The sequence below is a fragment of the Mustela nivalis genome (assembly GCF_964662115.1).
Source record: "Mustela nivalis genome assembly, chromosome: 7".
Taxonomy (NCBI): domain Eukaryota; kingdom Metazoa; phylum Chordata; class Mammalia; order Carnivora; family Mustelidae; genus Mustela; species Mustela nivalis.
This window is the reverse complement of record NC_139026.1, coordinates 135,679,540-135,694,486: the sequence shown is the minus strand read 5'-3', so window position 1 is coordinate 135,694,486 and position 14,947 is coordinate 135,679,540. Positions and strand designations below refer to the sequence as shown.

The 14,947-nt window shown below is 38.4% G+C and overlaps 1 protein-coding gene across 1 annotated transcript in view; it reads left to right on the top strand.

Moving 5' to 3' along the window:
* MPP7 (MAGUK p55 scaffold protein 7) overlaps positions 1 to 14,947 on the top strand; it is a 287,284-nt gene that overhangs the window by 166,694 nt on the left and 105,643 nt on the right. Inside the window, exons 4-5 of the mRNA XM_082740897.1 lie at positions 7,974 to 8,051; positions 10,483 to 10,563. Of these exons, the coding sequence (XP_082597023.1) occupies positions 7,974 to 8,051; positions 10,483 to 10,563 (159 nt within the window). The remainder of the gene's footprint in view (positions 1 to 7,973; positions 8,052 to 10,482; positions 10,564 to 14,947) is intronic.

Here is a 14,947-nt window from a genome sequence, read left to right as displayed (position 1 = left end):
TTATTTTTAATTTATCTGTTAGCTAATATTTGTAGATACAATTGATCTCACTACTGTTGTCTTTTAACCTTCATAATAGCTTTATAAGTGATTTTCTGCTTTTAGTATATTTGCCTTCCCCAGTGAAATTTTCCCCTTTCATAATTTCCTAGTTATGATCATTTCATTTCCATTTTAAGAAGTCCTTTTAATATTTCCTGTAAGACTTGTTTAGTGGTGATGAGCTCCTTCAACTTTTGTTTGGGAAACTATCTCTTCAATTTTTAATGATAAGCTTACTGGGTAGGGTATTCTTGGTTGTAGGTTTTTTTCTTTTTAGCACTTTAAATATATTCTGTAACTCTCTTCTAGCTTGGAGAATTTCTACTGAAGATCAGCTGATGGCCTAATGGCACTTCCCTTGTATGTAATTATTTGCTTTACTCTTGCTGCTTTTAAGAACCTTTTCATCTTTCATTTTTGGCCTTTTAATCCCTAGATGCTTCTGAACATCGCTTGGTTTATCTTGTTTGAGGCTTCTGTGCTTCGTGGACCTGGATGCTTGTTTCCTTCCCCAGCTTAAGGACGTTTGCAGCTCTTATTTCTTCAAAAAAGTTCTCTGTCCCTTCTGTCTTCTCCGCCTATGACCCCTAGAATGTAAATATTATGCTTGAGTTTGTCACAGAGGACCCTTAACCTGTCTTCATTTTTCAAAACTCTGTTTTCACTTTTACCCTTCAGCTCGGGAGCTTTCTGTTTCCCTGTCTTCCAGATCACTGATCTGTGTTTCTGCATTTTCCCATCTGCTCTTGCTTCCCTGTAATGTATTTCTCATTTCAGTTATTGTATTTCTCAGCTCTTTTAACATTCTCTGTCTTTTGTTGAACTTCTCACTGAGCTCATCTACCTCCCTCTCGAGTCTGGTGAGTATCTTAATGACCATTACTTTGAACCATTTATTAGGTAGATGCATTTTCTCTGTTTCTTTTAGTTCTCTTTCTCAACTTTTATCTTTTTCTTGTTTGGAGCATGTTCCTTTGTCTCCTCATTTTGTCTGAGACCTACCTCGTAGGTAGGTAGCTATGTGTCCTGGTCTTGAAGGTAATGGCCTTATGGAGAAGGCATCATGTAGGTCCTGGAGCACAGCTCCCTTTGGTCACCAGTACCAGGCACTTGTGGAGTGTCCTCATGTGGGCAGCGTCTGCCCCATCTGCCCCCTGTAAGGACTGGGCTGTGGCTGCCGTAGTCCTGCTGGTGGGCAGGGATAGCTTCCAGCACAGCTGGCTGAGAGTCCTGGCTAAGTTGCTTTAGGCATATGGGTACGCAAGGCTGACCCCATTTCTCTGGGACAGGAGTTGCTTCAGAGGGTTGCTGGTACTCACTGAGGCTGCCCACCTTGTACGTCAAATCCAGACCAGTTTTAGAGGGGCACTTACTAGAGTGGGCAGGTTGGGGTGGGGTGGGGTGGGTTCTCAGGGAACACCATGGCAGAGCACGCTGTGCTGGCGAGGTAGATGGAGACTGTCAGAACTGGCTCACTCAAGCGTCTGGCCTGCTGGCTGGAAGAAGGCAAGAGAAATGGCTCCCGCCAGCACCGCTGTTGTGGAGAAAACGCGTAGAAGTCCCTGCTCCTCCAGCACACGCCATAAAATTAGTCAATAAATTTCCTTCATGTATAACCCAGGTGCTTTTCAAACTGCTGCCTCTGGGCTGGGTCTCAGACTGAACAGTATAGTGCACTGGGCCTTTAAGAGTGGGGTCTTGGTTCCCCATAGCCCTCTGGCTCGCCTGGAGTTAGGTCCGGATTTTCAGTGCTCCCACAATTAACCAGTGCCAGTTTTCAAACCGAGTGTCACGGGGGGGTTTGGAGGCTCATATTCCCAGTGTTGTCAGTGCAGGTCCCCCACTGCAGGGGTGCTTGATATGGGTCTGATTCCCTCTTTTCTCAAAGAGAGGATCTTTATACTTGTAATATCCCTCCTGCTGGTGGGTCATGGGGTTGGGGGTTTGCTTCCCAACCATGTCTGTTCCCCTTCCTGACTGGCTTCCCCTTTAGCTGTTGAGCTGTGGAAGATCTGTTTTGCCAGTCTTTAGTTGGTTTTCAGGGTGAGTTGCATCTTATGTAGTTGTAGCATTGATGTGTCTGTGAGAGGTGAGTGCGGGAGCCTCTTCACCATTTTCCCAAGATCTCTCCTACAGTTGGAGTTTGAATCCACATGGTCCAGGAATCCCAAACTGTGAAATTAGTGTAGTAGCTGGTGATATGGCAGACTTATCCATCAGAAGCAAATGGAAAGTATTTCTGAAAAGATAGTCCGTCAGCCTAGGACTCCTTCATATAACACCCAACTGAAGATTTATGCACAGCTCTAGGATACAGAACATTTGAGAATACAGTCTAGCCTCAGGCTCTGCAGATGACAAGATTAAAAGCCAAACACTCTGTGTAATACAGTCTTAGAGCCTGTAAAATAAGGTTGCTTAAATGATACTAGTCTTAAAAGAAGGTGTTAATTTTAAGTTGAAAAAACACTGGGTGCTAGGAAAAAAACAGATTCGTAAAAAGAGCCATACTGAATTATAAAAGTAAGATGTATAGTCATTTGAAAAAAACACACACTCAGAAAGCTTCTGTGGATAGCTCTTTAGAAAGGTGCTGTTTACTAGAGCAAAGTGATTTGGAAGATAGATTTCAGGAAACTTCCAGAATGCAGAGAGAGAATGTGGTTAAGATGTTCCAACTTGGTTATTCATGGAATACAGATAGCTGAAGAACTTATCCCAAAAGCCTTGTGGAAAAATGAAGGGCTAAGAAGTTCTTCCTTACTCTAAATGTCAAGAGTGTAGATAAAAATATAGTAACAATATTGGATTCAGATAAATCAAGGAACAAAATAGAGAGCCCAGGTATAGATACTTGTGTGTGGAAGTTTGATAAATAAGTAATATTACATATCAGTGGGAGAAGATCAAATGGTGCTGTCCTTCTGGAAAAAGATTAAGTTAGAGCTCTTGTAGGTATGAGTCAATACTTAAGTATACCAAGTGAAACTATAAAATTTTAGAGAAGTCACACCAGAATCTCTTTATTAGGATACAGAATGTTTTCTTAAGAAACAAAATGCACGGTGGAGGGGAGAGTATGGAGGAAGCATGCCAGTTTCATAAAAGCCTCCACCAGGAAGTGGCACTTACAACTTACACATCGTGTTTGACAGCTCCTGTCCTGTGTTAACGGAGCCTCAGGGAGAGGGGAGGAGGGTAGAAGTGGGAGGAAATGTAGCTCTTCACTAGGCAGATGCTTTGTAGCTATGGTTCAGATACTGTGGACAAGGAGAACTGAGGTTGGGAGCAACTGTCTCTGTCTCTAGAACCATTGTGAAAACATAGGTCAGAGATTGGAGAAGATATGAAGGAAAACTGTACGGCGCTTCTATTTTCTTTCCATCTGATTAGCAAGATGTCTAATAACACCAAGTGTTGGCAAGGTCTGGGAGCTCAGGAAACCTTCGAACACCATTAGGTATCTATCACAGCATAGGGAGGAGTGGTGTGGAAGGATATTCGGCAGCAAAGAGCAGAAACAAACACCTGTTTCTCAGTTTAAAAAAAAATGATATGTCAGATACTGTTAATTAGTATGACAGAATATTATTCACCTGTTAAAATGAATGAACCGTATCTACATGTATCGAGCTAGATTTCTCAATGTGGTATTGAATGAAAAGTCCAGGTGTTGGGGGAACAGTGCATTTATGTACTTTAAAAAATAGCTTATATTGTTTATCAATACGTATATGTTTAAAAAGATGAAAACACATATGAAAATCTTATTTGGCAGTTCCAACTTATTATTTTTTTTTTCTTGGCAGAGAGGAAAGAGTGTGGGTCTTTAGCCTTACCACTAATAAATTATTTTATAAGATATTTGAAGCAAATATACAAGGCTAATACCTATTTAATTTTGGTGTGGGTTGCAGTTTATCATATTTTATTTTTTGTAAATTTTTTAAGTGTTTAAAATGGACCACTAATAATTAGAACATTTCAAAATTTTTAGAATGGGAAAGAATGAATGGGAAGGGGTGGTGTGTTTATATACCATGGCATACTACTCAGCTGTAAAAATAGAATGAAATCTTGCCATTTGCAGTGACGTGGACAGAGCTAGAGAGCACTATGCTAAGTGAAAGAAGTCAGTCAGAGAAAGACAAATACCATAGGATCTTACTCATACGTGGAATTTAAGAAACAAAACAAATGAACGAAAGAAAAAAAGAGAAAGAGGCAAACCAAGAAACAGACTCTTAACTATAGAGAGCAATCTGATGGTGACCCGAGGGAGAGGGGGAATGGGTGACATAGGTAATGGGCATTAAGGAGGGGGTTTGCTTTGACGAGCACTGGGTGATGTATGGAAGTGCCGGATCACTGTACTGTATACCACAAACTAATACTATATTTTCAGTTAACTGGACTTTAAAACAAAACTTAAAAAAACACATGAAAACAACTTTTGGCATTTCTTATTATTAGAAGTAGCACATGAATGGAAAACAAAGATGAAAAGAGGAAGAGAGAAGCCTATTATTTCTTTTCTGACTTTATGGTTGACTAGATACCTAGTCCTTAGTGCCAGTAGCGTATAAAATTTTTATTTCCTGATATGAGTGTAATTCTAGAAAACAAACCCTTACGAACACATAATTTAGTGGAGCGTAAATGGCTCTTTTGAAATGTTCTCTTTTCTTACTAGTGTATTCTAAATATTTTAGCATGCCATTTTTTTAGGAGCTTACTTCTGAATAATTGCCTATTTTGCTATCGTATGAAATTGTCTCTTCAGTCTCCTGTCTCTCCAGTCTTCTTTACTTCTGTCTCCTTTCTTTTGGCAACTCCTTGCATTTTGCTCTTCTCTTTTTGTTCCGGGGAGAAAAATGAAGTATTCTTTTATTACACAGTTGAGTTTGCAAAGGGAAGTGTTTAGTCAAATGAGATTTTGCAGGTTTGGCAATACATGATATTTAGTAATTAGATGCTGTGTCTTTGGTTGCGTATTTGTCCAATGGGTTCGAAAAGGTGACCTTCAGGGAAATTGGCCAGGCTATATCAGAATAAAGTTTTCTGGTGAGTAAAGGCGAGTTACAGAACATTTAACATAGAGTTTTGCCATGTTATTGAATATGAAAGCCACAAGCTTCATGAGGTTGTTTAAATTTGAAATAATAAAAAAATAAAATTAAAAATACAGTTCCTTCAGTAAGCTAGCCACAGTTCACGTGCTTGGTAGACACACGTGGCTAGTGTCTGACCATGTTGGACAAACAGGTACAGAACGTTTTCAACATCACAAAGAGTTCTGTTGGACGACCTTGGAGTGAAGTTTATATGTGTTACCTGTTCTGCTAGAATTTAAAAATCATTTTTGTTTTTAATTTTCTTCCTGGATATTATAAATGCCAGTAAAAGTCACTGATTATGGAAACTGTCAACAGCTCAAAATTACTTAGAGTAATTTTTACTTTCCTACCAACTTAATATTTAAACTTATGTCCTGAAGCAAAACATGAATCAACGCAGGGTTACTAGCATTTAGAAATTCTAGAACATTTAAAACTTTTATTTTATTTTATTTTAGATTTTATTTATTTATTTGACAGACAGAGATCACAAGTAGGTCGAGAGATAGGCAGAGAGAGAGAGGAGGAAGCAGGCTCCGTGCTGAGCAGAGAGCCCGATGCAGGGCTTGATCCCAGGATCTTGAGTTCGTGACCTGAACCAAAGCAGAGGCTTTAACCCATTGAGCCACCCAGGTGCCCCCAAACTTTTTTTTTTTTTTTTAAAGATCTTATTTATTTGAGAGAGAGAAGGAAAGTACACAGGGAGAGTGAGAGAGAGAAGCTGACTACCCCCCTGAGTAGGGAGTCCAATATTGGACTCGACCCAAGGACCCTGAGATCATGACCTGAGCCCAAGGCAGATGCTTAACTGAGCCACCCATATGTTCCCTAAAAACTCTTGATATAATACAAAGTCCCCAGGTGGGCAGGGTAGGGGTATGCTCTCAGATCTCTTGGATGAAGATCTAAAGAAGATGAGGTGGAAAGAGGGGCTCATTGTTTTAAAAGATGCTCAGAAGACGCTTAATTTGGGGCATATAGTTTTAAATTGTAATTACAGTATGGCTTCAATATAAATTAATTTGGACAAATTAAGAAATGCTAAAAAGAAAAAATACAGGGGCAGGGGGTGCGTGGAGAGGAACCACCCCTAATCGTGTAGCCATTGGGAACAGCCAGCATTACTTACCATGTACCCGCCAAGCCTCCTCTCTGTCCTGCTCACCAGCAGTGAATGAGGTCAGTGAAGAAGGCAGCTGAGATGGAAGTCTGAGAGGCAGGCAAGGGATTAAAATACAAAACTCACTGAAGACTATATTACTGATAGTACCGATCACTATTTTTTTTTCTCTTTCCGGTCACTAGTATGTAGGGAACACAGACCCTTGGTAGGTACCTAATAAGTATGAGCCTCCATGCTTCCTGTTGCAGGGAAGCGGATGTTGAAATCAGAAAGCTAAAAGAGTGGTATGAGAGGCTAAGCTCGGTATTCTATGATAGTATTTGTTGGGGTGATCTAATTTTTGATAATGTCTCAAGCAAAATTAATTTAGCTCTTAAGTTGGATAGTTTTGTTTTAAATTATACTTTTAATAGTTTCTCACATCAAATCTTGCTCCTTTTAAAGCTTGTATTCTTTAAAGATTGGTTTATTACCCTGTGGTGATTAATGTTGGAAGGTTCCAAGATTTTAAGTAAAAATGTGGCCCTGATAATTCTGGTAATATCATAAGTGTCAAAATTCTTTCCCTAATACTTTGCATTGAGGGCCAGGTTGCCAAAGAGGTAATAGAATCCTCTCTTAGCAATAGCATCTGGCTAATCAAAATAAAATCTATCTTCCAGACTTTTTACAAGAGAGTTTGGTTAGGCTTTGAGTTTAATTAAAGAGTTCACTACTTGATACCTGTGAGTGTATTATGTGATACCTGTTAAAAACTGGAAATTCTGAGTTGTTTTAATATATAGTGGGGGTAATTTTTTCAATTATAAATAAGAGGGTCAAGTAAATTTTCTAGTATAACATTTTAAGGGCAGCTATGTAAGAGTTGAAATGGATAAAACTTAAGAGCCAACAGTTTCGCATTTGTCAAAGCATCTTGCATTTCTTTTTATTTTTAAGCATCTTGCATTTCTTAATGATAATACTAGTTTTCTTTTTTTTTAAGGAACTCTGTTTGTCTTATAATGTATTATGATATATTCTTGCCTTTGTGTTTTTGAGGGGGATGATGGGAAAGGAAGGATCACATTTTATTTGATAATATAATTTTATTCTTGTTTTACAGTGCAGAAAATTATTTCAGCGACACAGTTATGAGAAATGTCTGTATGAGCAATCCCTTTGTTTCTTAGAAGTTTGAATTTGTGGGGGAAGGTTGACAATTAAGGGGAAAAAAAAAGTCTAAAAAGAACAGCGTGCTAGGAAAGGCGTTCCCAGAGCGTACCAGCTCCCATGTTCTTGATGGTGGTCAGGTACCAACCTGTCAGGATGGGGTGCCGGCTTATCACTTGGCTTTAATCATAATTTATGTGTTTAGCAGGAATATAATCTACAACCTTTAACTTAAAGTATTGAAACGCTATGTTTTAGAAATGACAGGTTTTATAAAACTAACAATTATTCAGGGGAAAAACAAAGGTTTACGTCTTCTGTGGGTTCACTTTGATAACGATTTCCCCTCGTCCCCCAATTTGACATTGACTTAGAAACACTGGCTCGTACGTGAATTACACACGCACATTTGTCCTCTATAGGTTTATAGTAACATAGAATTTTTCTTTGGAATCAGATTTTATTCGTGGCGATAAAAATCTTCAAATATCTCGCTGTTGGCTAGCAGGTGAACTTATATTCATTTGCGTTTCTTCCAGATTCACGAAAAACTCCACTACTACGAGAAGCAGAACCCCGTGCCCATCCTCCACGGCGCAGCGGTCTTGGCCGATGACGTAAGTGTGCTTTCCTGAGCTCCCCAGGACCAGCTCCCCCAGGCCTGGCCCGGGCAGAGCTCATCCTGGCGCAGACCGATGCGTGCGATCCTAGGAGCGAAAACCAGGAGAAACTGCAAATGTTTCCAGAAGGCCTGTCATCACAGAGCTTATGCGGATACTAGGCTGATTTTCATTCACTCTCCTGCTCTAAAAATTTTGCCTGGAGATAACTAACCCTCTCGTTCTCCCTCGGTAACTCCGTACTAGAAATTTTAGCCTGCAACTCTCCAGAGAGAGAGAGAGAGAAGCTGTCAGCTAGGAGTGTTCTGAGAAAGTCACAGGCAAGAGGAATGCTTTGGAGAAATAAAGACAAATGAGATAGGTCTATTGCTGACAGTGCTAAAAAATTACAGATACCAGTATAGGAACGAGGCCTTCTGAAGTACATAAAAAGAAAGGATTGTTTTTAAAATGGATTATAAAGCACAGTAATGATTTATGGATATTAGACCTTTCCAAATTACCTTCATAACCAAAAAATAAATTTTAGCAGCAGTTGGCATTGATGGAGTAGTTAATTTCCTGTAGCTATAATTTTATTTTCAATCTGGGGGAGGAACTACCTTGCTGATTCTTACTGTTAACTTTCAAACTCGGATGAATTGGAAACACACCTGGATAAACTATAAAGGACACTGAGCCAGACGAGAAGTGGGTCTCGTGTGAAGGTGGGTTTTAACGATCCCCTGTAGCTTATCTGTGATTATGATAAAACAGGCCATTGTGCAGTTTAGTAAAATATCGGGGCCCTAGAATTGAAAAAAAAAGAAAAAAAAAACTGACCATCTTCGGGAGTTGATTTTCTTAATATATGTTTTTTATTTTAATTTAGATAATACAGCACATGGAATGTATCTCTAAGTGGTTTATTTGTTTAGTCCCCTGTCTCCCTTCCAGTTTTATTCAGAGATTACAAGTTATAGTGATGTTTCAATTTGTGTTTTATGAGGAATTTATGAAGTAAAGAACCAGAATTTTTGAAGTGAAGGGGAGGGAAGGTATAGAGAGAGTTCTAGTAAGCTGCGATTGGCCCTTGAGAAAGTCTTAAAATTTATCACTTTAAAAACATTTACTGTTGAGGGTTTGGGGAAATATTTGTTACTTTCCAGTGTGATTGAGGCCCAATTATATGATGACAATATTGCTTTTTAAAAAAATTAGAGACTGTTCTATAAAGAGAGTAAAATGTAGCATGTTCTAATTTCATCAGAGCAATATATTTAAATTAAAAAAATATTGTTATCAAGCGACTAAAGAATGCAAAGAGCCTTTTGTGACTTTTTGTAAGTTAACAATTATATAACGATTATTTTACCTTGAAAAACAAAAATTTTACCTTGGAAAAGTAAAATCACTTTTTGAATTATAACCAATGAATATATCCGTTTTATCAGGTTTTGTTTTTGAGTATAATTCTATGATGTCCTTTTAGAGAAAAGTCCTTCTCCAGAGACAAGAACGATTATTTTTAGCTTGGTAGAAACCATAGGAGCAAATAGAAATTTAATGCAGTGTTTTACGAAGGGTTTTTAAATGAAAATATATGCATATATTTTGAATTCTGTACTGCATACTTCACAATTGTAATTCCTTTTTCTATTTAGTCTTGTTTTTCTTCTAAGGAAATTATATGATCTTTACTATTGTCTAAAATGGAATAGAGTGTTGATAGGAAGACCTCTTCTTAGGAACATGAGGCGTGTTCAAAGTTCCTATCCTTTCTTTACTAAAACCAGCAAAAATGCTTGATCGTTACAGTAGAATATAGTCAGCCTTTCTGTCCCCAGAGTACTTGTCAACCTATTGTAAGTCATTTTGTGATGAACCTGGTTTGTAAGTAACGGATTTTTTAGTCTGTGTAGGTAAACATAATAAAAGTTTCAGAGCATTTGCTCTATCAGAGGCATTCTGCTTCTTTTTTCCTCCAGCTCTAAACAGCAAGCTACTGTGGGTTTTTGGAAACCCTTTGGATTTCACCACCTCATTCAGAAACTTTTTTTTTCTTTCATTTTTTTTCCTTTTTCTTTCTTTCTCTCTTTTTAAAAAATCGTGTCAAAGCCTGATCCAATCCTTTTCACAAGTAGTCCTTTGTTTGCATGCAAAAGACCTTTCCTTCAGATGAAGTGCTGGGATTTACCCTCATTGCCATAAATCAGAGAAGGTGAGCTGGCTGATAGGATTTTTTGAATTATACTCAGCCAAGATCCCGGTCTGGGATCTGGGCTACCAGGGGCCTGAAAAGAGAAGCAGTGATTGATCGTCTCTTTTCTTTCATGCCGACTTCTCCTTAATCACTGGAAAGTGGCAAGATAGATTCTCAGTTGTTACACGTGGAACTACACAAGACTCTTGCTAAATGTTCTCTCTGTCCATGTGATCTCCCTTGCAGCTGGCCGAAGAGCTTCAGAACAAGCCATTAAACAGTGAGATCAGAGAGCTGTTGAAACTACTGTCAAAACCCAATGTGAAGGTGAGGACGTGTAAGAAATACCTTCCAGAAGGGCCACTTTCTGAGACTTCAGATGAATTTTATTTTGAGCATCAATTTTCAAGTGAATGTATTTTCAAACAGTGTGTAGTATTTTAATAACCTAAATTCCATTAAGGAAAAAAAGTTGAGTTTTTGATGATAACGGGACCAACTACAGATGACTTTAGTTGGGCAGCTCAGGGTTTAAGTTGTTGAATGTAATGTCATTTCAAGGTCAATTTCTTTTTATTATTTATTTATTTATTTACTTGACAGAGAGAGATCACAAGCAGGCAGAGAGGCAGGCAGAGAGAGAGGAGGAAGCAGGCTCCCTGCTGAGCAGAGAGCCTGATGTAGGGCTGGATCCCAGGACTCTGAGATCATGACCTGAGCCGAAGGCAGCGGCCCAACCACTGAGCCACCCAGGCGCCCCAAGGTCAATTTCTTTTTAAATGAGGATAAGAGTACAGAATACAAGCTATTAGTGATTTTGTTTAGGTTCATTTTATTTCATTGTTGAGAGGTATTCCAATATATTTGACACCTGTATCTATTTTGCTATATGATCATTTCATCTTTTCTCTTTGCCCTCCGTCTTTGTCTTCCCCATCACCTCTCCCTCTACTGATGCATGTTTTAATATATACTACCATTTTGCAGAGCAGAGCAGTTTTCCAGTGTAAAAGACTAGTAAAATCCTGGTGGGCAGATTCCAGTTCTCCTTGCCATTTTTTTATTGAAGAATAGTTGACATAACAACATTGTATTAGTTTTAGGTGTACAGCATAGTGGTCTGATATTTATATGCATTACAAAATGGTCACTGCCATTAGTCTAGTTACTGTCTGCTGTCGTGCAAAGTTGTTACAGTATTACTGACTTTTTTCCCCCCTCTGTGGTATATTATATTCCCGTGTCTTACATATTTTATAACCGAAAAATCTCTTCATCTCCTTCACCTATTTCATCCCTTCCTTGCCATTTTTTCTTCCAGGCATATCATTTATCTTTCCTCTAAAGGTGCGTGGTCAGCAGAAGTCATTTCAAACATTTCCTATTAATTCTAAATTCATTAATGCACTAAATCCTATAACCTGTACATTTTGGACTTGATACTGTTTCACAATTACATGTGAGGTATTATTCCATGAATGAATTACATGTGGATTATGTAATTCAAATGATTAGTTATCTTTTTCTTTTTTAAAAAAAGATTTATTTATTTGAAAGCGTGCAAGTTGAGGGGGAGGGGTAGAGGGGGAGGGAGACTCTCCAGCAGACTCCCTGCTGAGTACAGAGCCCAACTTGGTGCTCAATCTCACAACCCTGAGATTATGACCCGAACTGAAACCAAGAGTTGGAGGCTCAACTGACTGAGCCACCCAGGCACCCCAGAATGATCAATTATCTTATGACAGTTTCTATTAAACATATCTAGGCTCTCAGATGAATATTTCTGTCTAGATGCAAAAATTGATTTCTGCCTTCCTTGAAAAATCTCCTTTGGAACTGTGCTATAATGGCTTCAATTGATGGTCAAAGAAGATAGTATTAAATAAAAGATGAACTGCAAACATGAACCAGTTTTAATTCCTAATCGTTAGAAGTAAAGTGAGTGCTGTCAATTAATAAATGAGCTATAATTAGTAATTTAGAGTAACTGACTTACACTGGTACAGAGGAGATTGGTTGGATTTTAGTTCTAAAAGAATAAGGATCACCTTAGAGCAAAATAGTTGCTTGAAATTAAAGAGCTTAGAGTAAGAGAGTCATAGCTAGAGAAAGTTCTGAAATGTCTTCATTTCATCTCAGAGTACGCATGAGAAGTTGATGCGAACCAAAGAATGGTGAGGTTAGCTCTGAGCAACTTGTTAAGCTCCTCCTTGAGAGCGCCACCTTGGTTTGCGTATTAGGAACTGAAGAAGGTTTCTAACAAAACAACATGATTTTGGTATTCTTTTTTAAGAATGTTTGGAGTGGAGTAGCTAATAGAGGTTATACTGGGTGGAAACTGGTATTTGGCTCGAGAGGGATGTATGATTTTTTATTTTATTTAGCACTCTTAGATATAACCTTATAATTAAAGCCTGAAACTTTGTTATGCTGAAAATATTTTAGATAAATACTTTTTAAACTTTTTATGTTTGGGGCACCTGGGTGGCTCAGCGAGTTAAAGCCTCTGCCTTCGGCTCAGGTCATGATCCCAGGGTCCTGGGTCCTGGGATCCAGCCCCGTGTCTGGCTCTCTGCTCAGCAGGGAGCCTGCTTCCCTTCCTCTCTCTCTGCCTGCCTCTCTGCCTACTTGTGATCTCTGTCTGTCAAATAAATAAATAAAATCTTTAAAACAAAACAAAACAAAGAAAACTTTTTATGTTTATGTAGCCATGGGATAAAAGAATGTGTGAGAAGCCATCATGAAAGATGTATTTTCAGGGAGTTATGTGTGGGAAGTGGGTAAGATTGTAGATGCCTGAGGTCGCAGTTCGCAATGACAATTTCTAGTTACCAGTCTTGGGAACAGCAATGTTTCTTCCCTTTAGGGACCTAAATAACCTAACATTTAGCACCGCTTTCCTTGAAATCAATTATATTAACTACTATCAACTTGAATTTCACTTTTTTTTTTTTTTTTTTTTAGGCAGTTACTTTAAGAAGTCATTTAGTAAACTAAAATGTTTGCTTTTCTTTTTTTTTTCTCCGAAAGCAGAAGCAAGGTGTAGTAGAATATGACAGGTACACATGAATTACAAGTTGAACTGACAGTTTAAATATGGAAAGTGTAACTCCAGGGTGTTAACTTGAATACTGTTTTTGAATTTTTAGTGGACAAGGGAAGTAATTATTGACTTGTTAAAGACGACTGTTCCACTTAAAATATTCAGTTCACGATAGTGAAAAGGAACCTGAGGTGTACGTCCAAAATAATAATGATTTTTTTTGTAAACACACAGAGATACATACAACCAAATATATAGCCACTATAAGAAGGACAATATGTGTATCCCACAGATCTGCAAATTCCTTTTTGAAAAACTTTAATTTGAAATTTTTAAAAAAATTTTATTTAAATTTTTTTGGTGTTCCAAGAGTCATTGTTTATGCACCACACCCAGTGCTCCATGCAATATGTGCCCTCCTTAATACCCACCACCAGGCTCACCCAACCCCCACCCTTCTCCCCTCCCCTCCAAAACCCTCAGTTTGCTTCTCAGAGTCCACAGTCTCCCATGGTTTGTTTCCTCCTCCGATTTCCCCCAACTCCCTTCTCCTCTCCATCTCCCCATGTCCTCCGTGTTATTCCTTATGCTCCACAAATAAGCGAAACCATATGTTTACTGACTCTCTCTGCTTGACTTATGTCATAATCTCCTCCAGTCCCGTCCATGTTGATCCAAAAGTTGGGTGTTCATCCTTTCTGCATAATACTCCATTGTAGATATGGACCACATCTTCCTTATTCATTCTTGGTTCTTTCCACAGTTTGGCAACTGTGGCCATTGCTGCTATGAACATTGGGGTACAGGTACAGGTGGCCTTCTTTTCTCTACATCTCTATCTTTGGGGTAAATATCTAGGAGTGCAATTGCAGGGCCATAGGGAAGCTAAGAGCAGTGGAAAGTCATTGAAAGGATTTAAGTAGGCAAATGACACAGTTGCTCTAGTACACAGATTCTTGGAGTGGAGGGGTGGTGGTAGGGTGGGAGGCCATCTGGAAGCCGGTGGAAGTAATTCAGGTGAAACATGGTTATGGCCTTAGTGAAGGATGTGAGGGATGGATGGAAGTGGGGGATGGGTGGAACTGGATGTGGCTTCAATACATGGTATTGGCACATGTGGTTAATTATTGGGAAAAATAATATACCCTATGTAGAATGCATATTATATGAAATATACAATGAATTCCAAATAAATTAATGATTTGAGTGTAAAGGAATTGAACCATAATCATGGGGTAGAGAAGAAATATTCACAACCTCAGAAAGACAGACAGACACACACACACACACACACACACACACACAGGAAAAGTAAAAAAAAAAAAAAATCCATGAATGTGGTTAGAAAGAATTATTTATTTTTATAAACAATCTACATTTGTCTTTAATAAGGTTGTAATCATTTATTACTTTGACTTTAATTTTACTTTTTACAAAGGGATTTGATAAACCAAATAAAATAAATTTTCTTGGTAATGCATAATTGTATTTTTAAGTCAAACTATGGAGAAAGTAGAAGTTCCTATTTTCATTGCTCTGTTTGGGAAGATGACACATGTTTCACAGTCAAAATAGAAGGTCCTTACATATATGGCATGATGTTAATCTTCATTTTGGATCCTGGGTTCCAGTTTCTTATTGGGCTCCTGTCTCTCCCTCTCCCTGCAC